The sequence below is a fragment of the Enoplosus armatus genome, chromosome 17 (genome assembly GCF_043641665.1).
Source record: "Enoplosus armatus isolate fEnoArm2 chromosome 17, fEnoArm2.hap1, whole genome shotgun sequence".
Taxonomy (NCBI): Eukaryota; Metazoa; Chordata; class Actinopteri; order Centrarchiformes; family Enoplosidae; genus Enoplosus; species Enoplosus armatus.
The window spans coordinates 1,306,862-1,333,506 of NC_092196.1; the positions used below are offsets into that span (position 1 = coordinate 1,306,862).

General features: G+C 47.5%; 1 protein-coding gene across 2 annotated transcripts in view; it reads right to left on the reverse strand.

Annotated features, from left to right (window-relative positions):
* smg1 (SMG1 nonsense mediated mRNA decay associated PI3K related kinase) overlaps positions 1-26,645 on the reverse strand; it is a 42,962-nt gene that overhangs the window by 2,559 nt on the left and 13,758 nt on the right. The window contains exons 15-63 of one of the 2 annotated variants that reach the window (XM_070922487.1): positions 26,324-26,485; positions 25,936-26,054; positions 25,731-25,818; positions 25,466-25,567; positions 25,192-25,332; positions 24,515-24,741; positions 24,029-24,231; positions 23,679-23,840; positions 23,275-23,429; positions 23,016-23,149; positions 21,575-21,886; positions 21,275-21,416; positions 20,906-21,053; positions 20,056-20,176; positions 19,197-19,463; positions 18,448-18,599; positions 17,953-18,088; positions 17,631-17,775; positions 17,377-17,515; positions 17,000-17,218; positions 16,679-16,859; positions 16,393-16,554; positions 15,887-16,101; positions 15,026-15,180; positions 13,413-13,635; positions 12,956-13,202; positions 12,503-12,732; positions 12,132-12,377; positions 11,901-12,039; positions 10,986-11,095; positions 10,540-10,758; positions 9,926-10,119; positions 9,599-9,771; positions 8,899-9,178; positions 8,314-8,586; positions 7,904-8,138; positions 7,540-7,751; positions 7,248-7,404; positions 6,462-6,651; positions 5,999-6,279; positions 5,673-5,882; positions 5,124-5,261; positions 4,446-4,598; positions 4,136-4,315; positions 3,092-3,319; positions 2,649-2,860; positions 2,453-2,553; positions 1,474-1,650; positions 939-1,045 (exon numbers count right to left, since the gene is read on the reverse strand). In XM_070922487.1, the coding sequence (XP_070778588.1) occupies positions 939-1,045; positions 1,474-1,650; positions 2,453-2,553; positions 2,649-2,860; positions 3,092-3,319; positions 4,136-4,315; positions 4,446-4,598; positions 5,124-5,261; positions 5,673-5,882; positions 5,999-6,279; positions 6,462-6,651; positions 7,248-7,404; positions 7,540-7,751; positions 7,904-8,138; positions 8,314-8,586; positions 8,899-9,178; positions 9,599-9,771; positions 9,926-10,119; positions 10,540-10,758; positions 10,986-11,095; positions 11,901-12,039; positions 12,132-12,377; positions 12,503-12,732; positions 12,956-13,202; positions 13,413-13,635; positions 15,026-15,180; positions 15,887-16,101; positions 16,393-16,554; positions 16,679-16,859; positions 17,000-17,218; positions 17,377-17,515; positions 17,631-17,775; positions 17,953-18,088; positions 18,448-18,599; positions 19,197-19,463; positions 20,056-20,176; positions 20,906-21,053; positions 21,275-21,416; positions 21,575-21,886; positions 23,016-23,149; positions 23,275-23,429; positions 23,679-23,840; positions 24,029-24,231; positions 24,515-24,741; positions 25,192-25,332; positions 25,466-25,567; positions 25,731-25,818; positions 25,936-26,054; positions 26,324-26,485 (8,902 nt within the window). Of the gene's footprint in view, positions 1-938; positions 1,046-1,473; positions 1,651-2,452; positions 2,554-2,648; positions 2,861-3,091; positions 3,320-4,135; positions 4,316-4,445; positions 4,599-5,123; positions 5,262-5,672; positions 5,883-5,998; positions 6,280-6,461; positions 6,652-7,247; positions 7,405-7,539; positions 7,752-7,903; positions 8,139-8,313; positions 8,587-8,898; positions 9,179-9,598; positions 9,772-9,925; positions 10,120-10,539; positions 10,759-10,985; positions 11,096-11,900; positions 12,040-12,131; positions 12,378-12,502; positions 12,733-12,955; positions 13,203-13,412; positions 13,636-15,025; positions 15,181-15,886; positions 16,102-16,392; positions 16,555-16,678; positions 16,860-16,999; positions 17,219-17,376; positions 17,516-17,630; positions 17,776-17,952; positions 18,089-18,443; positions 18,600-19,196; positions 19,464-20,055; positions 20,177-20,905; positions 21,054-21,274; positions 21,417-21,574; positions 21,887-23,015; positions 23,150-23,274; positions 23,430-23,678; positions 23,841-24,028; positions 24,232-24,514; positions 24,742-25,191; positions 25,333-25,465; positions 25,568-25,730; positions 25,819-25,935; positions 26,055-26,323; positions 26,486-26,645 lie in introns of both variants that reach the window. The other variant, XM_070922488.1, reaches the window with a different exon arrangement.

Here is a 26,645-nt window from a genome sequence, read left to right on the forward strand (position 1 = left end):
TTGAGCTGCTGTTATCAAGCACTGAGGAGGCAGACCATGGATGTATTAAGAAAATATGAAGTGGCTATCTCCACAGACTACTTACTGACGCTTTTTGTTGAGAGTGGCAAGCTATCCAATTTGCCCAAGATGCATTTAGAGACAAAATATAAATGGGGTCCTTTGGATCGGACGCAGTATCCGCAGATACCCGATATTGAAATATTTTCCTTTTTTTTTTATTTATTTATTTTTTTTTTTTAAATCGGCACTTCAAATAATTCAGTTTGTTTGAAATCTCACTGCTGCGCTTTTGATCCATTGTGATCCGTTGTGGCGGGTGACGTGCCACGACTCCTCGTCTTGTAGCCCAAACTACGATGAGACTCAGGTTCTTTTATAGCGATGGACACTGAGCGTGCCGGAAGGTATGGTGTGGATAAATTAAGAAATGACTGAGATATCACAATTTTAAAAAAAGTCCCACATTTGTGTTTTTCTCAAAGGTTACGGAGCCAAAATATCATGAGAGTGAATGAGACAATTGAAAGGGCTTTCTTGGTGCTTTGAGGCAGATGATACAAAAGAAAAAACCCAAAAACCGGTATGTCCTATGGCTTAAATAGTCACACGATCTGAACCAGAACAAGTTGGTCTACTAATTGATGTGAAAATTGTGAATGAGAAGTGAAGGTTGTGGATTTGAAGAGTCTTTCCATTGACTTCCATTGTTAAAAAAAATAGGGTGTGAACTCAATAGGGGTTCTACCCCTTCCAGTAAAAATAAGGACTTAAGATAAAAAAAAAAAATATATGAAGAGATACATTTCAAAGATTTAAAAAAAAAAAAAAAAGTAAACATATGTAACATGCAGTAAGCATTAACATGTTGAGTGCATGTTTTCAGTGTAGGAAAAATGTAAATGTGTGTTGCTCCATTAGACCGACGGGATGGTTACCTGCTCCGTGATGCTCATCCTCCTGTTGGGATCGATGTCTCTGCCCTCCAGCTTGGCTTTCACTCTCTTCCACACGCTGACCGCGTACGAGTTCCTCTCCTGGACAGCTGCAACACGGCAAAGCAGCGGGTTCAGAGCAGGAGCAGTGAGGATTTCCACCGCAGACAACATTGCACGTTCTGCCGTGCTGCTCGCATGATAATCCGGGTTCAAATATGTCCCACCCAAATTACAGGCAAAGGCACAGGTACCCTACTGATAAATTGTGGATCTGTTTGAGAATAATTGGAACTAATGACATGTACATGACATCACGCAGACCACAGTATGTGCGCTTGCAACACATTCGGATTATTGGATTTTAGTCTTTTTAAGAGCCGCAGATCCTGAGGTTGACACACATGTAAAAAGGGTATCGGTTTGTAGTGTTACTTTAGATGTATTGCATGTATTTGGCAAGAGAGGTGAATGGCCGGGTTACCAACCACAAACGAGCGAGCGGCCATTTGCGTGAAGAGAGAGTGAAGAGCAGTACCTCGTCCTGTTTTGGGGTCTCGTATGGCCCTCTTGGGGCTGGGGTTGAGGCCTTTGCTGTTCATCAGCAGGGTGCTGGGTGGGGTATCAGTGGGGGTTCCCAGGTTACGTGGCAGAGCCTTGCGTGCATTCTGGGACATGGAGTCTGGCTGGGTCTTCACCCCACTGCACCTGACAGCTTGAGAGAAAACGGTTCACAAACACAGCTTGATTAGTATTCGACAGATGAAATGCATCTCATCCATCTATATTTGATGTATGCCCTGTACACTTGCGGTCAGCTTGAATTCAATCAGTAAAGCCCCCTTTTTTCGAACCAAATAGTTCCAGAACTATGGCGCCTACGGGAACTAACATAGGAACCGAGTGTCCCTTTTTGCGCAATCCTGTTTCTCACTGTGGGAGTTCCTTGACCTAGTGTTTACTCTGTGAATAGAGAACTCTCAAGCCGCTCCTACTGTATGAAACAGTTCTCCAGTTTTTGATACTTTGACACTTTTTCCTGCTATGAAAACTGCTCACCAGTGGAATCCCTTGAAAGCTGCTGTTCTGAGCCCGAGAAGGAAGCTGTAGTGTCTTTATAGACCCCCTTTTTCTGTTGGAAGTATTATGACTTGTTTCTGTGGGCGGAGCTTAGGTAGATCGCCTCAGTCCAACCCTTTCGTCTTACCGCGTTTAACCGTAGTTGTCTTTGATTTTTGATTTTTTTTTGACTGGCTTGAACTAGTATGTGATAAAATCTTAATTTGGAGCCATTACTCCTTCGATTCTGGCACCCAACAGCACAGCAAAATTATATTTTCTGGGAGGTTATGCAGCCTGCTACTGATTCGTGTTTGTCTCCAATGCTTTGCCTTTGTTTTGCCTCCAGCTAACTCTGTGAAGTCATCATGACGTCTGCACTGAAAAGGGTCAATAGGCACCTGTAAAGACTACAAAAAAGGTTAAGGGAAATCGCGTACATCCCTGTGAATCCGTACCTGCTGCAAAGCTCGTCTGTGCTGCAGAAACAGGACTGGCACATTCACCGTCTCTGTCCGTCACCAGCGGGGAGGCAAAGCCCACCAGGCCGTTATACACACTGTAGTGATGCAAACACAGAAAGTCAATACCGGATTTGTACAGGGAAATGAACTGCGTTCGAGAGAATGCGCATGGGTGTGCGAGTGCGAGCACCTCTGGCTCTGGGAGTGCAGCTCCCTCAGGGTAGCAGGAATCTCCTCCAGCATTTCGAGCTGCTCCTGGTTGCGAGGCTGCCCGCTGGCCTGGACCACCGTGAATAAGACCAGCTGGATGTTGTCCTGCCACGCTTTGTACTCCAACAGGAAGTGGCGCACGCTGCCCTCGTACGCCACCTCTTCGCCGTCCGCCAACGCTGCCTCCTCATCCTGTATGACGGAATTAACACAGGAGGATTCAGACTCATTGAACTTAACTGCGTAAAAGAAGTAGGAACTGTACTGTAACATACAGCTATCTGAGACTGACTCAAAGTATTCACACCCCATCACTTTTTGCACACTTTATTGTGTTGAAGACTTAATTTAAAAAGGACACATGCACTTTTTCTAACAACAGACAAGACAAAAAAAATAAATCATGTGCATGTGTGAGTGTACCTTAGCCATGGCTCTCAGCAGGTGCTTGACGTCGGCCAGTTGGCGGTTGTGGTTGGACAGAATGGTCTTGATGGAGTCGACCAGGAGCTGCAGTGTCTCTCCACAGGACTCCAGCTGCTGTTCCCGCTCCTCTTGCGTCCTCCGCTCGCCGCTCAGCTCCTCCTCCAGCTGCCTCTGGGCACAGCTCAGCCAATCAGGACTGCCTATGGGCAGGTCCAGCAGTGGGCTCTGTAGTGATCAACAAAAGAGCATTAAAAAAAAAAAATAAAAGGAGTGGAGTTACAGTAGGTAGCAGAGCATGGAGTGCTGACATTTATGAATAATAGAATCAATCATCTTATGTGATGTGATGTAGATGTGTTACAAAAAGGGAGTTGAAAAGTAAGGCTGCATTCAGACCGAATCCGGCGGTAGCGGCAACTAGCGCAGCGGTGTGGGAGTGAAGCTACGTGGCCCATTCGTGTGACGTCACGTTGTGAACTTGAACCACCCAATCAAGAAGGTGGCGGTAACGCGCTTAAAAGCAGCCTCGAAACAACACCAGAGAAGAAGAGCTTTAACCCCCTGACCCAGGCTGCTACTATGCCGGCTCGTACGAGTGATCGTCTGTCCGCATCGACACATTATAAACACACATTTACTTTCGACGAATAACCAGGACACAAGGCCTACTATGGCCGTGTGGTTTAAACTGGTGCACAAGGCCAAAGACTACACGTGAAGCGTAACGTTACACCCACTGTTTTGGTCATTCATGTTGCTAGCATTTGCTAGCTATGCTGCTAGTATGCCGGTAAAAGGTAAACAAGGTTCTCCGGTCTGATCTGTGGCCTATGTGATTGGCCACCGCAGCATGACGTCGGGTTGCGTTTCTCCCGTCTCAACCTTTCGGACACCCCCGTGGTTACCACCGCCGCAGCCTAAATGCACCCACCCTCATTCAAAATGAACGGGAGGACCGGCCTTTTCACCGCAACGCCGGACTTGTTCCGAATGCCGCCCAACGCCTCGTATTTTTGACAGGAGTGTAGAGGTCAAACCCACCAGTCTGTGCAGTAGTTGGAGCTCCAGTGGAGACACCGTGCTGCTGTACTGGGCAGCATAGGAACAGGTTTGCTGACAGCGCTTCAGCAGCTCAAACAGCGCTGCATCCATGTTGAGGGCCTCGGGGGATCGGGTCCGAAGGCCTTCAAAGTTCAGGATGGTAGAGCACAAGAAGGTGACCTGGAAAAAGACAGCGAGGAAATGTGGCATTTTCTTTAACACTGGTCATCTATTAAGTGAGACAGAGTCCAATCAGTTTCAGTTTTACAAAAGGGGGGCCCCCCGATCATGATCAAGGCAGCAGCGTTACCTGGCTGGTGCGCTGATTCTCTCTGGCCACCATGGCGCGTCTCTCCCTGATGGTCATCTCGAAGTCCTGCAGGACGGGGGCCAGGGCCGGGTTGGCTCCACCAGCCCACTTCAGACGCTGCTCAATGCTGGCCTCCAGCGACGCCAGCTTCTCCTGAGGAATCCGAGCAGTCAAACGACACATCAAAATTTTGGTGTGGCTTCAAATAGCATGTAGACCTTCATGTCGTGAAATAAAATGAACATAAAATATAACTGAAAAGTTGACTGAATAAATAAAATGTGAAAAATCCAAATAGTTAAAAACATTTAGGACTTTATTTTTTGAGGTCATCAATGAGGACACTTTCAAAGAGTGGTATGTTGGCTACGATGCTGGCCAAGTATGACCAAGTATGCATCAAGACTAACAACTTGGCCTTAGCTGTCGGGGTGAATTAATAAATTGTTGATAATAATAAATCCCCCATAATAAATAAATGGTTCAAACAAATAAAAGTTAAAACTCATTTAAAATTGTCTTAAAAACGAACTCAATGTAAACTGAACTTTTGCCAAAAGTGTACAGTGGAGCTTTAAATGGTCTATGTAGAATTTTAGCTGCAGCGCTAACTTATATTGTTCTCCAGTATAGCGTACACTCTGATGGATTAGTTACTGTGGATGGCGCGACACTGACCTGAATGGCGACTATGGCTCCCTCGTCCTGACTCAGCTTGTACAGCTTCTTCTTCATGTTGCCGAGGATGATGGAGCGAGGAGGAATGCTAACACTCAGAGGCTGATTGTTGGGGCCCAGAACATCCTCATGCTGCCACTGGAAGTGGAAGGAGACAAAAACACACAGTGTCACACCTGGAAGAACCAGACGACAGTCTTTCTCCAGTCCGTACCCTGATCTCAATAGAGTGCTGCAGGGGCTACGTATTTTTGTAGGCCAACCCAGAAGTTAGCATCGCCCTGGTTCCCTCCACAAAAGCCAATGGGATTTTTGATTATTGCAGAAAATAAGCTCTGTGGCAAAACAAAAGTTTATGATACTTGCACGTTTTGTTCAGCGAGATAATCTTCACTAATGAACACCACTTTTATGGTCTTTGAAGCGTAAATCCAGTCAATTACCAACTCTACATACTACAAGCAAGCAATATTTTCAATGTTGGTAAAGTTAAACATGCGATTGCTTTGAAGAGGTTATGAACACGTCCACCGACACTTCCGTCTGTACCTGAAACATGGCAATGTGCAGCTGGCTCCTCTGCAGGCTGGCCTTGGTGGCCTCCAGGTTGGCATCCAGCCTCCTCAGCAGGTCCACTTTTTTCCAGGCCGTGTCGTAGGAGGAGGCCAGCACCGTGGCTCTGTTGAGCAGCAGCTGGGAGACCCGGCCTGACGCCAGGCTCTGCTCCACGGCCTTCTTGCAAAGCTCATCCAGGGACACCTTCAGAGGCAGGACAGACAGTGGTTTAGGTCAAAATAAGGCAAAAATGTAAATGGCACAAGATGATGTAAAATTAAAGCGCTGTCATTTATTACAAACACGAACAATTGTCATACCTTGCTCTCTGCACCAAAGTCTTTCACCTCCACCTGAGTGACGACGTCAAGGCCGAGGGCAGACAGGGTGCTGCAGAGGGCCAGGCCGAGGGCTTGGCTGGGCAGACCCATGAGCATCTGTCGAACAAACTCAGCGGTGAAGGCCTTGATGGGACGGGTCATCTGTTCCTCGCTGACCACCGTCACGCCCGACCCTGCTGCACTGGGCCGCTGGTAGAGCGGCTTCCCCAAACCAACCGGTCCATTTGTAGGTAACAGGTCGTCAGCTGGGGGACATGTACCTGAGCACACAAGAAAAGCTGACCGACGAACTTCCAACACTGACGCTTATGGACCATGAATATAACTGAAATTTCAATTCTTAAAAACCAAGAAGCGCAGGCGTAATTGAGCAAGTCTAATTTAACAGGAGTTGAGCGATCAGCCAATCACGGCGGACGGGCGGTTGTAATTTTGCTCTTACCAGACAGAGTATGAGCAAAGGAGGCACACAGCCTGAAGAAATCCATGATGGTTTGCAGTCTCTTGAGGAAGAACGCCTCTTCCATCAGCTGCCGCTGATTAAGGCTGTCGAAAAAGTGGAGCCGCATGGCCCGAGCGTCCCTCAGAACGTCCACCTTCCTCCAGGCAGTCGGCACCTCCAAAGAACTGAGCTGAGGACAACGAGGAGCAGAGGAAAATAGGGGTGAGAGACAGCGCTGACATTTTTATACTGCTAACTGGGGATGTTAATAATTAATCGTTTAACCGACAGTGAGAATTTCAACCAATTAATACTATCAGTTAAAAAAAATAGCCACAATGTTGCTCCTGGGAGGCAACTACAGCACCCCTCATCACGCTAATGACCCAGAGGCAGAGGGGGACACCTATATGAGGAGATCCAGGCTGCTATGACTACTAAATGTTCTATTCAGCCTACGACGTGTGAATCCTCATGTTCTGTTGTTGTTTGTGCTGCTATTGTGCTACTACTGTCTTGTACGGGCCTGATTAAGACAGGTACCCACCCCGCCCCAGCAGTCCGTGAAAATCTCATTTAAGAGTCATGCAGACCTCTAGCTTGTGGCTTTTACATGGGATGAGGGCTAACATAAAAGTCTAAATTGGATGCAAGAAGACAGAAAACCTCAATGTAAAAAAAAAAAGGCACCAAAAATCCAAACCTGACAGAGGGAAGAACATACGGTGTGTCACTTAAAGCCTATGATTGCATTTAATACATCTGAAGGACAACTTGGGGGGATACCTTCTCTGTGAGCTGCCCAAAGGCCGTCTCCAGCTGGGTGAACATGCCATCAAAGGCCACCAACAACATTTGACCCGCAGACATCTTTGGTGTGTCCTGGCCCGGTCCGTCCATGCTGCGAGGCTGGATCAGCTCGGAGTACTGGGCCCGCAGCATCCTGAGGCACAAAAAACAAATGTGTTATGTGTTATGTTTTGGATTTGAGGCATTTGCAGGTTTCAGTTAAGCCGATGCCGTGTCCGATCAAATTCACGATGAGTCGAATTAAATACATCACCATGGAGCGACTTACCTGGTCATGTGGAGGCAGTGGTTGTGCCCATCGTGGTCCAGGCCTGTGGTGGCCTTAAGGCTGTCGGCCAAACCCTGCAGGCCGAGACCGTCGGAGCACTGCTCCACCAGCTGCTCCAGATCAGCTAGCATGGACTCCAGAGTGGCCTCTCCTTTTACCATACAGCGCAGAGCCTCTGGAAAGATGATCTGACGGAAGTTGGTGTTCAGTTCCTACATTGAATAAGGAGACAGTGTCAGCTACATTTAAATACCCATAAAATGAAAAACATTACATAGAATTGTAAGACGCTTGTCATTTAAATCCAGAGAATAGGCTGCTTTTGTAACCGGTTGATTTCGTGGTGTTTTAGGGGCGCACCTACCTGCAAGCAGGTGTACACAGCGTTGGCCAGGTACACGGCCTGGGTGGTGGCTGAGGGTGCAGGCAGCTCCAAGTCATGGGGCAGGAGTGGGCAGCGCTGGAGCAGCGTCGCCAGGGCACTGACATTTCCTATCATACTGCAGAGCTCCTCCAGGAACCACGCCCCATCCCGAGATGTCAGGTCGACCAGCTGCTCTCCAGCACTGGCCGCCGCCCCCTCCATCACCAGGTTCCGCCTGGCGAAAAAAAAAACACAGCTTTTTTCCACTTTCCAGAAGGACCAGTTTGCTGTGGCACTTGAAGGTTTCAGAAATGCAGCGGTCGTAATGTAGCCACTCAGGGATATCATACTCTTTTCTCAGTGGACAAACAGCACAGTGAGGCACGGAGTGAAAGATATACGCGTTAAACCTGCAGAGTGCGCAGAGGGCGGAGGTGATGATTCCAGCCAGGCTGAGGGAGCCCGGCTCTCCATTCTCCCGAAGAAAGACCGTGATGCAGTGCTCGATCTCCTGCAGCTGCTCCTCGCAGGCGGCTGCCGTCGTGCCCTCAGCCTTCAGTCGCTCTGCTTGGTGCATCACGCGCTCGTTGGTGTCTGCCACTTGGTGCTGCAGGGTCAGCTCCACGCTGGACAGGAATTGGCAGGAGCCTGCAGGGGGCTGGGGGGCAAACAGCACCTCATATCTGTAAAGGGAGGGGAGGGGGGGGAAGCTCAAATGTGGGTATGACAAGTTACACTGTTTCTGGAAAGACACGTTTATTGTTATTAGGCCACTGCTTTGACAACATTGTTGGTGGTTTTTAAAGCATACTATGCGACTCTTGCCTCAAGCCTTGATCGAGATGTTAAAACTTCAATAATATTCTGAATTAAACACATTTTTTTTATCCCCCCCGAAGCTGATGATGGAAGTAGCTAACGAGTGAGCCATGTCGCTTTCTTCTCATCCGCGTTGAGCGTTGCACATGCACAGTGCGGATCGGGTAGTTCCTTACTGTCTGTAGATGTGCTGGCAGTGCTCCACCGTCATGTCTCTCAGCAGTTCCTCGAACCAGGCCTTCCACTGATGGGTGCGATGGAGAAGCAGGGTAGTCCGTGGGTACAGCAGAGCCACTGTGGCATAGCTGTGAAGCTGCTCCAGGCAGCCGCGAAGGGCCACGCGGCGCTGCTGCAGCAGGGAGCTCACATCTGCCTCCAGACTCTCGCACTGGCTGATCAGGTGGGCCTGGCCTGCGTTCTGCAGAAAGGCTGTGGCTGGCACATAGCTAGGAGGGCCTGGAAGAATTGGACAGCCAGGAACAAGATATAACACAGCTCAAGGAAACCAAAATAAAATGCCCCATGCATGCATGCATGCATTTTAACACTCATTTGTAGACATTAAATTAGGCCTGCAATGTTGACAGGTTGATCTTTCAGGGAATGTGCTTCAATGTTTTCCGGCAGAAAGCAGGACTCAAAGTCAAAGATTCTTGAATGAATATCTTTGTCAAATATCATCTATCTTCTTTTCAATTAAAATGTATGATTAATCCTAAACAAAGATCCAATTGTAACTAGCTAATTAAATACATCATTTTTCTTTTACATAAAACCCATGAAATGCTACAAAAATTAACTGTTAAAAAAAAAATAGCCTTTTGTTAACCAGTTCATCCATTCATCCCTGCTTGCATCATTTCCAGTGGGACTAACCAAGATCTATGGGGCTGCTGATGTCCTGCAGCAGGCTGGCCAACTGGGTGGCCTCTAGGTTGGAGAATGCTGCCTGGTACTGGGAGATCCACTGGTCCAGGTCAGCCAGTTTGCTCTGAATGGCCTCCTGCACAGTCCGCTGCCGCGACTGCAGCTGGGTGTGTTCAGAGTACCTGTGACGAGGAGGGCTGGATGAGTCAAGCTTTCAGAATGTGGCGCAGCTACAGATTGTTGCATACAGCATACAGATCCCAAGAAAATTTAAATGTTACAATACACAAAAAAAAAGAAGTAAAGATATGAGTTCTGAGTGTTCACGTCTCAGACCTTTGCTCCAGGGTGACTATGAGATGGTCCGGATGGTTCTCTGCCCCCTCAAGGAAGGCCATCTCCTCCTGAAGTTTGGCCTGCAGTTTCTCCCCCTGGCAGAGCAGCTCCTGCAGAACGAAGTACTCCTCCACGGCCTCCTCCACTTGCGGCAGTACCGACAGCATCTCGTCGCGATTCTTAAACCAGTTCACCTGCGCACACACACAGCACGCACAGTCCACCAACCGCACTCCCAAGCCCTCGAATGCTTTGCTTCTGGATCATTTGTGTGCACTACTATTATGCTCATTTCCAGCTCTGTATTTTTATTCTGGGACTACACTAGAGCAGCTTTGCATGATTCACAGGTCAAAAAAAAAATCCTCATCGATAAACTTTAGCAACGTTTAATATGAACATCCCACACTGTAACATGTATATATTACAGAAAATAAAGACAAGCGTAATAAGTCCCCTTGAATAAATCTTGGGTTCCCTGTTGTTAAAGTAGCTGGAAGTTGGAAGCATTGATTGTCACTTCCTGAACTGAATCATCATTTAGGCAAAGGGAGATTAATTAAGACTGAATTAGGATCAATGAAGTAAAACAGTCAGCGGTCAGCTCCCGTCACCTTGATCTCGGCCACCCTGGAGGAGAAGAGCGAGCGCGTGATGTCTCTCTCCATCTCTCTCTTGCTCTGCTTGCTGTCGGCCTGTTGGCCGCCTCCTCCGTACACTGCGCCCGCGAAGCCCACCTCCCCCCCAGCGGTCCAGTCCACCAGGGGATCATAGACGAAGGCCTCGAGCAGGGTCAGCAGGGTCTCTCTGCCCCGACGCATCATCTGAACCACCTGGAACGACACATCTGACGTCAGCGCTTATTCAGCAGAGTGGCAACTATCCATGAGACACAGCAAACATAAGTCCTGCGCACTATTCGCCTCAAGGTTAAGGTTAGGCATTGGACAGGTATACATATGGTTTTACAATGAAGTCCTGAATTGTATACACAGTTGAATGTCATGGGGTCTGGTAGAGTGAGATGGAGGCCCGGTAGTGTGTGATAGAGGACAGTAACCTGTTCACATGACAGCCTGAAGATGCCCTCCACCCCAGTGACTCCCAGAGCAGTCTCAATGTTGTGGGTCATCCTGAATGGGACCTTCTCTGGCACCCGCAGGCTCTTCCCTGGTGACACACACACACACACACAGTAACCCGGTAAACCCACACGACTCAACAGATATGTTAAGCATACGGTCTTATGGATAACAGTTTGCTGAAAGCTATTTTTATGACATGCGCACAAATCATTGTAAATCAGCAATTGAAGTTAGACACGTTAATATCACTACAAGAAACAAATCTCAAATGAATCGGAAAGCTCAAATGTACAGCACTACACTGCTAAAAAAAAAAAAAAACCTGGAGGCTGAAATGTAACACTTTGAATAGGGCCACCCCCACACTAGCAGGCTGGTTCAATGTAATGCGTGACATTTTTGTAATGGAAAAATTAACATTTGACTCGAGACAGACACATTTGATAAATGTTGGAAAGGATGGACTGAATTTGTCGACCCATACAGACCAGACTTCTGATTTTGATTTGATCGATTTGTAACTCCCCTGGTTCTCTGCCACACACACACACACACACACACACACACACACACACACACACACACACACACACACACACACACTTTGGCTTTTCAGTTTGTCTACTTTCGTTTTATTTTGGTTTGTTTGTTTTGATTTACCTTGGTTTCAAAAATTGAATAACTTAGTGTACAATGTGTATCATGTAAGATGTGTTGTACATGTATGACTTTCTAATCAAATAAAAAGAGAATTTCCAAAAAAACAACATGAGCTGTGACTTGACCAGCTTCCAGCATTCACACCAATAAAAGACAACAACAACAGAAGAACAAATAGTGAGAATGCTGCGGGCTCATCACACAGTCAAGCGGACCAGTTGAAAACGGACCTTTTTCAAAGCACACATTGTAGTCAATGTGCACCACCTCTCCGGTGGTCATGTCGATCAACACATTGTCGAGGTGGCGGTCGCCGAGGCCGATGATGTATCCAACCATCGACATGACGGCGGTGGATCTGGCGTAGGACTACAGCGTGAAAGAAGAAAAGGGAGATCAACCAAACGTAACTTTGTGCGAGGCCCTGGATTTGGATCGGCGGTGCAGACAGCCACGTTTACCTGAGTGACCCTCCACCACTCACTGGGTGTGGTGCAGGAACACCACAGCTCCTTGGCCAGCAGGTTGGAAGGCGTCGCCTCCATTAGCTCTTTCAGCACCTCCTTCATGACGCTGAGAGGCCAGTCTCGCCGTGTCACATCTAGACTGAGCCCCACTGCCTTCAGAGCTGGCCCAATGCGGCTGTAGTAGAGCTCACTGGGGCGGGGTACTTGAGGCACTGGCTGTTGCTGGAATGAGTCTTGGGCCTGGTCAGAACAAAAACAAAGACAAAATGTTTAGCTCTGATGAAAAGCATTTAAATTGCAATGGCCTGGCTGTTCACCTGATCCAGTATGTGTTGGTATACTTATAGTATAGAGGCCAACGTCACCTTCTGAGCCTGCAGCACAGCCTCCCTCTGTTGCCAGCGCTTGTAGAGGCCAAAGAGTGGCGTGGCTCCATCCACCCACTGGATGAGACCCGATCGGGTTCCGAGGGGGGTGACGGAGTAGTGGCGGGCGTGGAAGTGGGGCTGCTCCTGCTGATTGATCTTGGTGAACATGGTGTTGACGATCGACAAGAACTGCATGATGCGCTCGTCCAAGTGCAAATCCTCCAGACCTGAGAGAGGCAAGATTTTAAAATCATGACGTCATTACGACTGACTCAGATCAACTGTTAAATCTGGCACGGTGTGAAACAACAAAGACAGTAATTTAGCTTCAGTCATTTCTAATTTAGAACTTGCGCCGTGTGCAACACGCAGGAGGAGGCGCAAAGTTTAAGAAAAACGGAATCTACTCATTTCTTCGCCCACGTTCGCGGCTGTGGGCTCGTCCCCTACCTTTAAAAAGGTACGGGTAGTTGCGTCCATCCGAGCCCAGGAAGAAGAGCTTCTTCGGCTTGGTCTTGGTGGGCAGGATGGTGATGGTGTTGCCCACGCTCTGTATGGTGACGGCGTCTGATGCCGACACCTCGCCTGGCAGGGCCATCTCCGTTGTGGTCATCGTCACCAGGCGAGGACTGATCTCATCCAGATGAAGCAGGTAGCTGGCTCGCTTCTGAGCGCGTTGCTGCAGGCTCATCATTATCTGACCGACACACACACACACACACACACACACACACACCACTTGGGTCAAGCTTGCAAAACGTTTGAAGTATAAAGACGATGTATAGAAAGTATACATGCACATCACTATTAATAAGCCTACATCCATGCAAATGGATCCGTCTGAAATCCTTTGTGTGTTTGTATGCCCCTGTATATGCATTTAACACACACACACACACACACACACCTGTTTGAAGGAGAGCCAGCTACTGGCGGGGTTGGCGGGGTTGGCGGGGTTTCTCAGTCGCTCCAGGGCAGTGATGATGGCGTCGCCATAGGTCTGCTGGAACCAAGTCTCGTGTGGCGTCTCTGCTGGAGCTGCTGTGATGCTGCAGACGTGATCCAGGGCGAAAACCACGGGACGCATCAGAGCAGAGTGCTTCTCACGCATGATGGCAATCTTTTCATCCCTGCAACACACAAAAAGAAAAAAAAAAAAAAAAAAAAGTGTGTAATTAGACTTGCGAGGAAGTATAACGGGGTCCAAGCAACCTGACGCAATTCAGACCCGGACTCTTATCCATCATTGCGGATAAAATTCAAAATATGAATATATACACATTGACATAGTAATGAAGTAAAACATAATGCAAATATATAAACACTAATATTTGACAAATACTACTATTTATAGTTAAAAATATCTTGAAGTTCAGAATCAGAAATACTTTATTGATCCTGGGGGGGGGGGATTAGACACATTACAGGTGCTCCCATTCAAGAATAGAAAGTAGCAGCATAGAGCTAGAAATGAGAAGTATGTAAAAAGACATCAAAAGTTGTGGAACTTTTTTTTATTTTTTACTTAATTTAACGAATTTTCAGCATTATAAAATATGGTAAGAACGCAGAAGCTACCATTATGCCACTGCTAGCTGTTATGCCCCAACGCTAGTGCCAGTTTCTGGAAGACACCTTCTTAAAGCAGTGGTGCATGAGGACGTCCGTAGCCTTCAAGACCAGAGGGCGGCATGAGACCACAAATGAATAGTATTTCAATTTGATCGTTTCTGACTGATACTTAAATACATCCTGCGCGAGCAATTTTGGTGTCATTTGGAGCAAGTACTTTAAATTCTTTATCGTTAAATAAAAAACACAAAACGTGTTACAGTGCTTCCTATCGTTGGATTTTTTTCCCTCCCCTTTTTGCATGATAAATCAGCAGCCCATACTGTTATTAAATCTCGTGCAATTTGGAGCTTCTTTTTAGTGAGATATGTTTTTCTAAATATGACACTGTACCACGTTGCTAGTAAGCAAAGTATCGAAAATGTGCTTGATTAACATTGACAGGGAAGATCCAGAGAACCACCAATTTTGTCACTTTAAGTCACCACAAAAAGAGTCTTTTGCATATTTACAAGGAAATCATCACAAAATCTATTTGACTTTGTGATGTAGGGTTATTGAGTTATGAACCAAAACGCGTTTACTTGTATTATAGCAGACTCTCTTCTGTGATACCTTCTCTTGAAATTTCTCATTTGCACTGTTGACAGCCAAGTCCGCACAACCACTAAAATCATAATAATAATAATCATAATTATAATAATAATGGGGCTCCAATACCATGAGTGATTGACCCCTAATGACTGAGAACTACTTACAGGGTTGCTTTGCGGTTTCACATCATTGGTTTAAGAGTGCAAACACACAAAGAGTCAAAATGGAGACAAAACCGAAGGGCGCATAGAGGCTGACAATAGAAACTATTAATGATTTCACCCCTTCCTTTTCATTTATTAACCAGAACATAGACTCATAGGTTACACGCAGCTGTTAGTGAAGAATTCTCACCTGCGCAGCGTGTTGTTGTTCTGCACCCTCTTGACCTCATCCTCCAGCTGTTGGATCCTACGCAGGACGTGCATGTGTTGCTGTTGTAACACGCCCAGCCACAGCTCATCCCACAGCAAGGTCACTCTGCGCAGCTCACCCACCAGCTGCTGGACCTGGTCAGCACACAGGACTGGTTAGCAGCTTCTCAAGGCGACAGCATGAACCTGATTAAAAGGCTAGAAATATGTCAACAGAGGCTCCGTTTACACATGGCACGAACGTATGTCCTGGGTTGTCCGATCCCAAGTGGACAGCTTTAAGTACAGGTGTGAATGCATCCAAGGCGTATTGGAGGACGGACTGAGATCAAATCAAGTGTGGAACGACGAGAAGAAGACCATATCAAAGTGGATTCTCGTGGATGGCGTGTACGCGGAAACACAGTGATCTCTTGTGATCGGATCACCCGAAGACGCATGTTGATGCCAGGTGTAAAACAGGGCCTTATTTATCCTGATCAGGCCTCTTCTCAGGACTGTGCGTGCATATACAAAGTGTGCTTGATTGGCAGCTCTCTCGCTGTTCTAGCATTTTAGGGCAGGACAACTTGTACCTTTATGTGGCCAGCTTGTAAATACACATTCTTAGGTTGAAGACCTTGATCTTCCATTCCTTTGGGTAAGTTTATGGGTGATTTTTTTAGATATATTGAGTCTTATAATTTGGGCCCTTTATTCGTAACATGAGCACAATGTTCCGCCTGATATTGCACGTCATTGCACGACAGGGTGCCTGCCAATGTCTGTAAGAGGGGGAATGTTATCCAGCATGAGACTAGTGGTACAACTTGTCCGTGAAACAGTGCTAATAGCCTCCTACCTGGAGCACCATGGTCGGGTTTGCAAGGGACAGCTTCTCCACGATTTTGCTGTAACAGTCCTGCATCATGGCTTGGTCTTGACTGGAGCAGAAGGTTGCCAGCTCCTCTGGAGACCTTTGCTCGCCACTCTCCGGCTGCTCCTCCTCCTCCCCGCCCAAGTCCTCTCCCTGCATGCTGCCCAAGAAGGTGGGCAGAGCTGACGGCAGTTTACTCCCTGTCAACATATTTCATCATCAATCAACGGGTCGAGAGGAGTTACAATTTTACTGGTGTCTATCATTTTTATTGTCATTAAGGCCACTAAATTGAATAGAATATTTTGTAGCCAGTTTTGACTAGTGGTGGTCACCAGTGCCACTGTATTAACCAACAGTAGCCGTTTTTTGGAGTAACTAGTTGCAGTTAAGACAACGAGAATGAATCACTTCTAATCGAAAAGGACTGAGACATGTTAAAGACTGATTTGGGAAGCTGCGCAAAGCCATTCAACAGAATTAAAGAATACCAGCATTCTGAGCCTCCCCTCCCAGGGAGAGTGAGCCCACGATGGCGGGGTAGAGGATGAGATGTGGGGAGTCCTGGGCCACTCGACATAGCAGGCTGCATATGCTCTGCCGGATGTATGCCTCTGGATGGTTGAGACGGGAGAAGAGCTGGGGAATGATGCCTGAGGAGGACATGCGTTAGCAGATTATAAAAAGGCAACAACAAACGCTGGGTTGAACTACGACCTTTCCCCGTTTGCATGTAAAGAATTCATATGTGGGTGCTGATTTTGAAGAACGACATACCCCTCCAGGGTGCTGTCGGGGTGGAGGCTAAGCCCAGCTCAAGCCCTTCCCTCAGTTCTCCGGCGTGCTTCACTAGCAGACGGAGAAGACGCAGGGTCGCCATGACGATCACGTCGTCATTGCTCTGTTTGTTGTTTTGATAGGACAGCAGGAGTTTAGGGTCATCCTCATCTATAGGGACCTACAATACAAGACAGACACGACGACACGGTGAAGGACTGAACAGAAGCCGGCCCTCGCTTCAAGCCATCGTCTTCCAACAGCAACACACCGATTCACAGCTCCTAACAAATCCCGCGGGTGCTCTCTCCCGAGTCTCACCTGTCCAGCGTTGAGCTTGAGGAAGGTAAAATAGGCCTGGCAGGAGACCCGGTAGAGGCCGAAGATGCGGTTCACCACCCGTCTCCAAACCTGGATCAGGCCATCTGTGACAGGCCGGCCCGCCTCCCCCAGCCAGGGGCATGAGCCAGTGAGCTGCCGCCAGATTACGTCTACCATATCGTCCTCGTCTTCTTCCTGCTGTAGGGCAATGTCCTCGTCCTGACACACAACGGAACAGAAGGATCAGAACGATCTGGTGCCTATTTATGCTTTTCACTGTCAAGACTTTTAGGAGAGTCAAGGACCATATCCATTGGAGGTGTGTTTGAGGTTTTTAATATCAATACTAAAATAAAAAAGGCGAAGGCAGACTCTACCTGTATGCCAGTGGGCCGACACATTGCCTGGCCGAGAATGCTGAAGATGGTGTCCTTGTCTTCTTCGCTGGTGGTTGCCGGCAGCATCTCCTCGATCTCCTTCTTCTCCCCAGGAAGAAGAGGCAATCCCTCCCCTTGGCTGGAGAGAAAAAAAACAACAGAACATTATCAATTACACAATGGCAGAGTTTATTGTATTTGATCATACAGGTGAGGCTCCAAGCTGGTAACTACACATAGTTTATTCCACTAACCTGGCGTTATCCACCACCTTCCTGCCCCAGCGGTAAGCCCAGCTGGCCAAGGCTGCCCAGGACTTGGCCATCTCTGGAGCCAGGCTGGTGGAGAGCTGGTACAGTTGGCCCAACACAAAGTCGGGCTCCCCAACGCCCACACTCACTGCGCAGGGAAGACCACAAAGACTTAAAATCTAGCTAAAAACGGTACAAGACACTGGTAGTTTAGATGCTTATGAATGCATATGGGCATATCTGGATTTGTCTAGAGGTATGAGGACGTTAAATGTGTGGTGAGTGTGTCATATTAATCCAGGCGAGCTTGCGCTGTAAACGTTACCAGAGGTCTCGGCGATGATGTGGGGGATGCCCTGGTCCTCGAGGGGAAGCTCCAGCAGAGCAGAGATATTCTGGCTCAGAGGTGACATGCTGCTCATGGCATTGGATGAGTTTACTGCGCCTGCCTTCTTTACGACCTAGACCAAAAAAAAACAAAACACACCAGCCCTTTTACAATTTTGTTATATTTTTCCTTCATAAGACCACCGTTCATTGCACACTTAGCTTATTGTTAATGTGGTCCTCCTTTACACTATTTTATTAAAGTAATTTTAATGTTTGACAGCTAAATAGAAAACAGAAAATATGCCAATCACAGCTGTGTATTTTTTCAAACAAACAAACAAAAAAAAAGGTATAAATGTTTGCAAGCACTTGATATTGTACAAATACATACTTTAGTAACAACACGTAAATGTCAGGCTTACATTTCAAAACATTGAAATTCAGAGCAAAGTAAAAGGTGTAGAGGAGCTGTACTGAGAGGTGAACATGCCTGTTTGAGCTGAGGTGTCATGTCCTTCCAGTCAGCCAACAGCCATTTGCACAGTGTCAGCAGTGAGCGGCAGGCAGCGCCTTCATTCTTCCCCATGTGGCAGTGAGACAGAGCGGCCCCGCTCAGCATCTCCATGGCTGTCATGGACTGGCCTGCGGAGGGAGAGACACTGCTTAGGAGGGAAAAGGCGAGGACAGGGGTCGGGGGGGGGGGGGGGGGGGACTGAAGATAACTGTGTCAGCTTTCACGTCTTTGCCGGCTGACATTTTGTGACGCGTGTGCCTCATAAAAAGTGTGCTGGATCATATACATTCTCTGTGAGGTCCTTCGAGACATATTTACCATGAAAGGTTCTACGGCAATCTAACATGGGGGGGAGTCCTGGCTGTACGTTAAAATCGATTCAGAATTTTGTCGTCATGATTGTCCATACTGTAATTTCGTTATGTTGGTCAATTCTGTACACATGACGTCTTACTACGCGTCTGTCTGTCCTGGAAGAGGGATCCCTCCTATGTTGCTCTTCCCGAGCTTTCTTTCCGTTTTTGAGTTCTTCCCTCTTTTGAATTGATGGTCTAAGGACAGAGGGTGCTGTAAGCTGTACAGGTTGTAAAGTCCCCAAAGGCAAATTTGTGATTTCTGATATTGGCCGATGCAATGGCGATTCCCAGCTTTGTCCTTGTGCCACAAATCACCATTCTGTTCCGGCAAGAGCCGTGCATGGCTTTTGAGCGTCTCCTGTCGCTCACCTGCAGTTCTCAGGACTTTGGCTTTTTCTATCTGCAGCTCCGGTCCCCATTTCTCCCCAGAAGTGCCCTCCAGGGTGAGGCGCCTGAAGGCCTGGCTCAGCTTGTCCGGCTGCTGCTGCTGCTCCTCCTCCTCCTCCTCCTCTTGTGTTCCGTTGCTGAACTGGCTGAGCAGGCGGGACGCCAGGGCAATGTTGCCTTTTTTCCGGGCAAACTTTACAGCAGTCAGGCACAGCTCCATCAGGTGGCCATCTATGGTGGGAGAGCAACCTGAAGAATGGAGAGGGTGAAATCTCAGAGCTTCATACGGACAAGTACAGGGTTATGGGCGACCCACTTTTTATATTTCACTGTTTACTGATCACTTTCAACCATCTCAGAACTGTGAGAAGTGCTGCTGAGGCAAAACCAACGTTTCCTGTTGCAACTGCTGCACATTAAAGTCTTTCCACTGGTGAGCCAGTTATATGTGGTTATAGGACATGTAATGTGTTTATCACAGAGTCAGTGTTAGGGGGGAAATTAGACAATTGTGATGCTATTCTTCAATACAAACAGGTGAACATATTTGACTTTATTAGGTCAGAATTAAATATTTCAGGGAGGACAGCCACACTGAGCTGTTACCACCTCCAACACTTACATCAACGTAAACTACTTTATTTAACCTTGCCGTGCTGCACAGTGGAAATTCTCATCAGTTCATCCTTGAGTCCAAGTGGACGTTTGTGCCATACTGGAAGAAATTCCCTCGTGGCGTTTCTGAGATATCGTGTTGAACGTGAATGGGATGGAGGAACGGACAAAAGGGGAACTTTAAGTGCGCAATAGTTGAAACGCTGCAGGCTTTGTGATGATTTACCTTCGAGTTTGTGAAAGAGTTGTCTCTGGAACATGGTGTATCTGAGGGCCTGAAGGAAAGGCTGAACGTCCTGTTGCTTACAAGAGCTCAGAGCCTCGCTGCACAGAGGAATCATACAGTCCTGCAAAGAATGCAAACAACACACAGGGTGGAATTAATCCTCCAGCTTGTTTTCTTGTTTACTTCACCGATAGTGTATTTTTGGGGCCAACGTCGAAATTCCAATATCGATATATTGGCCGATATCCTTTATTATATACAGAATATACACAGAATTATATATTTGAGCTGGAACCAAACTGGTTTGCATTGCACGTTCTATTCTATATTCTACTCTAAATAACTTCACTCATGATGAATTCATCTTTAGAGTGGGCTCAGATGCTCAGACATGAGCTTCCACTCTGCTGACATGGTATGAAAGTAGCTAGGCTAGCCAATGAGTATGACGCGCATTAGCGACTGTCGTGGACCCGAGCCACCACACCACCGTCTGCTGAGCTGCTGAATGAACGGGAAGAGGTGCTCTGATGCTTAACGTTACAGACTGCACCGACAAACTACAGCTGGCTAGCTAGCTACCTCGCAAACACAGCAAACAGCTGTGATAAGCATGAGTGCCGCGACGGTTGTCAGGCACAGGGTTATATTAGCGTTATACTGAAAAGGCAAAATGATGGGGGTCATTGTTTATCCACTTTCCAACAACATATTTCACAAACTAGTTTTCATATCGGCGCATAACAGACAACATATACGCCAATACAGACACAATAAAACAAATAAATAAAGCAGTAAATACATTCTATTTATATTACATAGTCAAAACGGAAAGTGTGGGTGCACATACTTCTTGTCCATTAAGTGTGTTCTCCAGGGTGGCGGTGCAGTGGAGCTGCAGGGTGGGCAGGGTGGGCAGGGCATCAAGAGTAAGCGTGGACAGACGAAGAGGGCCGAAGCAGATCCGTCCCGTCTGTTTCAAGCAGCGTACCAACGAACTGCAACGTCACATAACATGATTTACTAAAGACGGCGTAGCCCTGACACGTAAATGGAACAATTAAAAACACTGACATGAACAAACAAAAAAAAACACAAGCATTTATCATGACCAGACCGTGAGGGGTAACCTGGACCCCTGAAACCTTAGGGGCCTGATTCCGGTACAGCTCAAGAAGTATGACCGAACACATTTGCGAGTCTCCGTCTGAATACTCACTCTGGATTGGCCATGCTCCTCTGCTCCTGCTGTTGAATGGCTTTCGTCATGGAGCTAACGGCGCAGCGAAGGAGTTGCACCTCGATGGCCCTCTGCAGCTCAGTTGGATCGGGACTCATGGAGGGCAGGAGCCGCTTCAGATCTGACACACACACACACACACACACAAACCAGTCTGTAAAACTGTGTGGGAATGGCTTTCAATGGGAAAGAAAATGAAAATAATAATCTAATCCATTAAGTGCCAATTTATTATGTCCACATATACAAAACTAATCAACAATCCAACTCTCCACTCACCCAGCTTGTCCTTGCTGCTGGAGAGCGAGCTGTAGTCCTCTCCCGGCAGCAGCTCCAGCTGAGCCCCGCACTCCGCCAGATCTCCCTCCTCAAAGCGGCTCAGAGCCTGGACGTAGTTGAAATCCGTCCTCAGGTTGATGCTGACTGGATTGGTGGAGTTCTGCTTGAGGGCGTGGACGGTGGCCTGCCACTCCTTAACAGAGTCCCAGTCGCACAGTGCCACGTAACACTGGCACGCTTTGTTGGCCAGGAAGTTGATCACCTCAGGGGAGCACTCGCTGGACTTGAGCAGCACAGTCTTCCTGCTGTCACCTTTTCAGAGGGGGAAAAAAACAAAAAAACACTTAAGAGCTGCAGTCCTATGATCTCCAATGCTTCAGTGCATTACAGTCTTGAGTAAAAAAGGCAAATGTATTTATATAGCACATTTCATACCTTCATACATTGTGGGTGTAAGGGCGGCAGAAATTCAAGAGCTCACGGATCTTTAATTCCTGGCGTTATGTGAATTCTGCCAATAAACCTGATGATTACATCATCAAGGGAAACCCCCTTTCTAACCTATCCCAGTCTAATTTATGGTGGAATGGGTCTGCTTTCCTTAAGCAACCGCATGACCCCACTGAACTCAGTTTTTTTTGCAGCCTGACAGCCATTAAAACTTAAGTTACCTACGACGACCTCATCATGTGAACCTCTGAGAGTTCACCAGCACCAACGTATGAGATCAGCCTACTCAAGAGTTTTCCAAGCTGAAATCCTTGCAGACCGCAGCAAGCTCAGAGCTCTTGACCCCGAACTCAATAAGCCGACAGGCCTCATAAGAGTTGGTGGAAGGTCCTGGAATGAGGCCATGGGGCCATGGGGCAGCACCGCCGGCGCCAAAGCCAAATCCTGACAGCTCTGGTCACACAGTTAATTTGTGACTACCTTCCCACCTTGCAATCGCAGAACAAATGGCTAGCCGCGACAGATAACTTGGAGGAGGACACATCAAGTCCTTGTTATGGATCCTCAACTGCCCCGAGCCCTGTGGCCCATTGGCAAGTTAGTAAAGGTCCATCTCAGTCCAGACAGATGGGTAGATCGGCGGACATCTTGATTCAGGACCTGGCCTACACCAAACTAGTTTCACGTCTTCTTTGCGTTACCCTCACTGCAATCCTTAAAGGAATTCTTATCAGGCAATATATGTTAGCTTCCAGCTTTCCTAGCAATGTATTTTAGCGCTTCGCTTCTTTAGGTAATGCAGCTCAGCTTCCAATTCTGCCAATTTCACATTTCAGCTTCCAGGTCAATGCATTTGAGTTCAGATTTTCCAGATTCAATTCATTCCACATTTCTGCATTTCCAGCAACGATTTCAAAATAATAATAATAATAATTATAATAATAATAATAATAATTCATTCATGCATTTAACGTATATATTTGCTGGTTACCGTTGCTGGTATGTTTGGGGCTGCTTGTGTTGCTGGAGAGTTTGAGCACACAGCATTCAGAGCTTTTGATGCTGCAGTCCATCCCTGTAACCGCAGACAGCTGATCTTGATACTCCAGCGCTGCCTTCTCAAACCTATACACACACACACACACACACACTTATTAGAACAACCAAATAAATGAACCAGACATGTGGATGTGGATGATTTAGCGATTCTTTTTGCTGTGAGGATGTCTGGTGAAGGCAGCGTTGCTTACCGTCCCTCAGCCTGCAGGGCCACTGACGACAGCCAGCCCAGACTCCTGCCGGTGGCGAGGAGGCTCCAGGCTGCCAGGCCCTGGATGGCCTCCGGACATCGCAGCTCACACAGAGCCTCCACCAGCAACATCAGAGGAACCTCCAGCTCTGGACCCTGACGAGCACACCAAAACACCAGATGATACTATCACATAAACCACATACCTATACATCATAAATGCTGCCATTACTACACGGCACGAACGTGCACACATAGAAGCTACAGAGGCTCAAGGCTGTGTCCTTGGCCTTCCAAAAAAAAAAAAAAAAAAAAGGGGGGGAGCCGCTGTTCATCAAAATGTGCACATCCCTGCTTGCACACATTTGAGCGTAGAGCTTCATATAAGAGTGTGTTTGTACTGACCTGGGTGCTGCTGTTCTTAATCTCTGTGAGCAGGTCAAAACCATGGCGAATGGTTACCGCCGGTTGGCCCGACAGAAGGCCAACCCTCATCAGCGCCAGTCGGATCCTCGTCAGCCAGTCTTGGCATGTCTGACGGTTGGTGTAGAAGAATGTCCTGATGCCCTGAGGCACAGAGAAGGAGGGACTCAAATTATTAACAGGCCAATGACTGTAACTAAATGGATGTGGTTGCCAATCTGAACCCATTTTAATGACTGCTATGTGTTCCCTTGTCTCAGCACTCCTTCTGGATCGTCATCATTTTCAACACTTAAATCTTCGACCAGAGTCTGGAGCGCTTATTTGCACACCTTTGGCGGCGCAGTGAGAGCGTTGGCGCAGCCCTCGTAGGCGTTGTACATGAGCTTCTCCAGGTTCTCCAGGTACTGGAGCAGCAGAGCGAGACGGAGCTGATTGGAGTGGTGACCGTCTCCTCCATCACCTCCAGCACCAGCCCACACTCCAACATCCTGCTCTGGGTTCAGACTGTGGGCTGCCAGGCTCCTGATCATACCTGGCACACAGGGAAAGAAGAAAAATAAGGGATGGCTGGGGTGCACTGCTGGCCGAGAGGTCAAGGCGCCAACCATGAGCCGTAGCGTCCCTGGCTCATGTCCAGGGGTCTGGGTCTCTCTCTTTTTGCATATTGCCTACAGCAAATGCATTCCAAGTTGTCCACACACAGAAAACAATGGACTAAGCACAAGGCATGCCACATGTTCACCATGTCCATCATTTACTTTCCAAAAACCTTTTATTGTTACTCTTGAGCACAAACTAGGATCTGGTCTCTTTACCTTCAATGGTCTGGAAGGTGTCCTGAGCTCGGCCCAACGGTGTCCGGAGTTTGGAGAGTACGGTAAACTGTGCGGCCTCCCACACTGCCCACTGCCACAGCACCACCTCGGTTTTCAACAGTGCCTGTGGCACCACGCCTGGCCTGCTGCCATCTACACCTCCTCGGCCATCCCGTTTCTCCAGCCGCTGGCAGCTGTGGTACAGACGCTCTAGCCAGGGATCCTTGCTGTGGACATAGAACTGTGACGCTTAGAGAGTCTCATTACAGCGACATCTGGCACACAATCAACGCGAGGTATGCACACGGTGGTGCAAACTGACATCATGAGTCTGAATCTATTCAGAAACAGTTGTTACTAAGAAGTATAACAGACATTAACCAAAATCAGTGGAAAAGCAGTAGAAAAGTGGAAGATTTCTAAAGAAATTTTGAGTGTGCCTGAAGTTCCCATGTACGCCGACTCTCATCTTCTTTTGCCCCCTTCCAACTCATTCCCTCCACCTTTTCACTATGTTCACTAGTCGACTATGACTTAATTTCAGCAAGACTTAATGCAGCCTAACAATTTGGGGAAACTGCGTGCTGCGATACAAACAATTTCTATCCAAGGCTAAGGCCCGGTAAGGGTTTGTTAAAAATAAATGCAGTTTATTGCTCTGTCACTGTGATAGGTACCCTCCGCGGTGCAGGACTCCGTATAAGATGAAACTGATGAGGTCGCTGAAGTCCTGGGGGTGGAAGGTGCTGCTCGGTGCCCGGCTCATGTGGTGGCGGATGGCCAGTGAGATCTCCCTCATCTCAGGGTGGCTGTGGTTACTGTGGACAAAAAAAAATGTAATTAAATTAAATCTTGCAGAAGCATCATTAACAGGGCAGGGCTCTACGCTAACTATCAAACAGATTTGGTACATGGAGAACAGATACCCTGCAGTGGTACAATATGTCTTACCTCAAAGCCACATCAAGGGGGATTGTCCTGAGCAGCTTGCCATAGGCCTGCCTCACCCTCACTGCCGAATGGACCAACTGGACTCCGCACACATCCAGGCACCTAATGGAAACCAACCAACACACACAGCTTAAACTTAAGATAGCAGGCAGCTGCCATCCTGGTTTCCCCATATCTGCAGCAAAGTGCAGAACATGAATACTTGACAGATCGAATTTAAAATACTGTCTGAAAGCAGTTTAAACTTGTATTGTGTAAGTATTACCTCTGCAGCAGCTCAGTGGACAGAGATGAAGAGAGGACCTGTAAGCTGTGGCAGGTCTGAAGGCAGATACTTTGATCTTCATTCAGACCTATCCAGAGAAAACGAGGAAGAAAAACCATTAACAACGTTACAGATGAATAACTGATCTGAAAATGGCAATTACGTCGCCCGTCTTTGTTGAAGATGCTGGACGTGTTGGGCTCACCGTTAGCCAGCAGGCCCCTGCAGAACTTGTTGAAGGAGGGCAGGGAGAAGAGAGGGCTGTAGGTGTCCGACTTCTTCATCAGCACAGAGATTTCCTGAGCCCAGGTCAGCAGCAGCCTCCTGAGACACCAACACAAAAGTATCATGGCAATTGTATCCAGTAAGTCGCACAAATATTAGTTGCTTCTTGTGAGCTTGTTGACTGGCTGACGTTTAGTTTTGTTTTAAAGACATTTTGCCATACATTCACTTGTCATGTCCCATTTTTGTAAATCTGTACTTTCACGCTTGGCAAGACAGCTAATGCAACTGGCTAACAGTAACATTATCGTTTTCATTATATTATTGATGCATTATTATTGTGTGTCAAAGACAGAGAGAGAAAGAACCTGGCCTCAGGGTAGAGGTGCTCCTTCACCAGCAGACCTCCGAGAAGGCTTAGCAGCGTGCTGAAATGTTTCTTTGTTGCGGTGGTCACGGTGCTGATGACGGCACCATCGAACAGGGGGGGAGAAGATGAGGACAGGCTGGATGAGATGAAATGATCGTGCCTGGACAAACAAACAAACAGAAGATACACAAGGCCGGTTAAGAAGAGCAGCAAACACAGCAGCCGGGGCTTTCCGCGAGGGTGTGGAGTAGCCAGCCGGCGGGAAAAGGCAGCCAGCTAAGGGGGTGCACGGGGTCAGGGGACCTTTGTTTCGAAGCTTA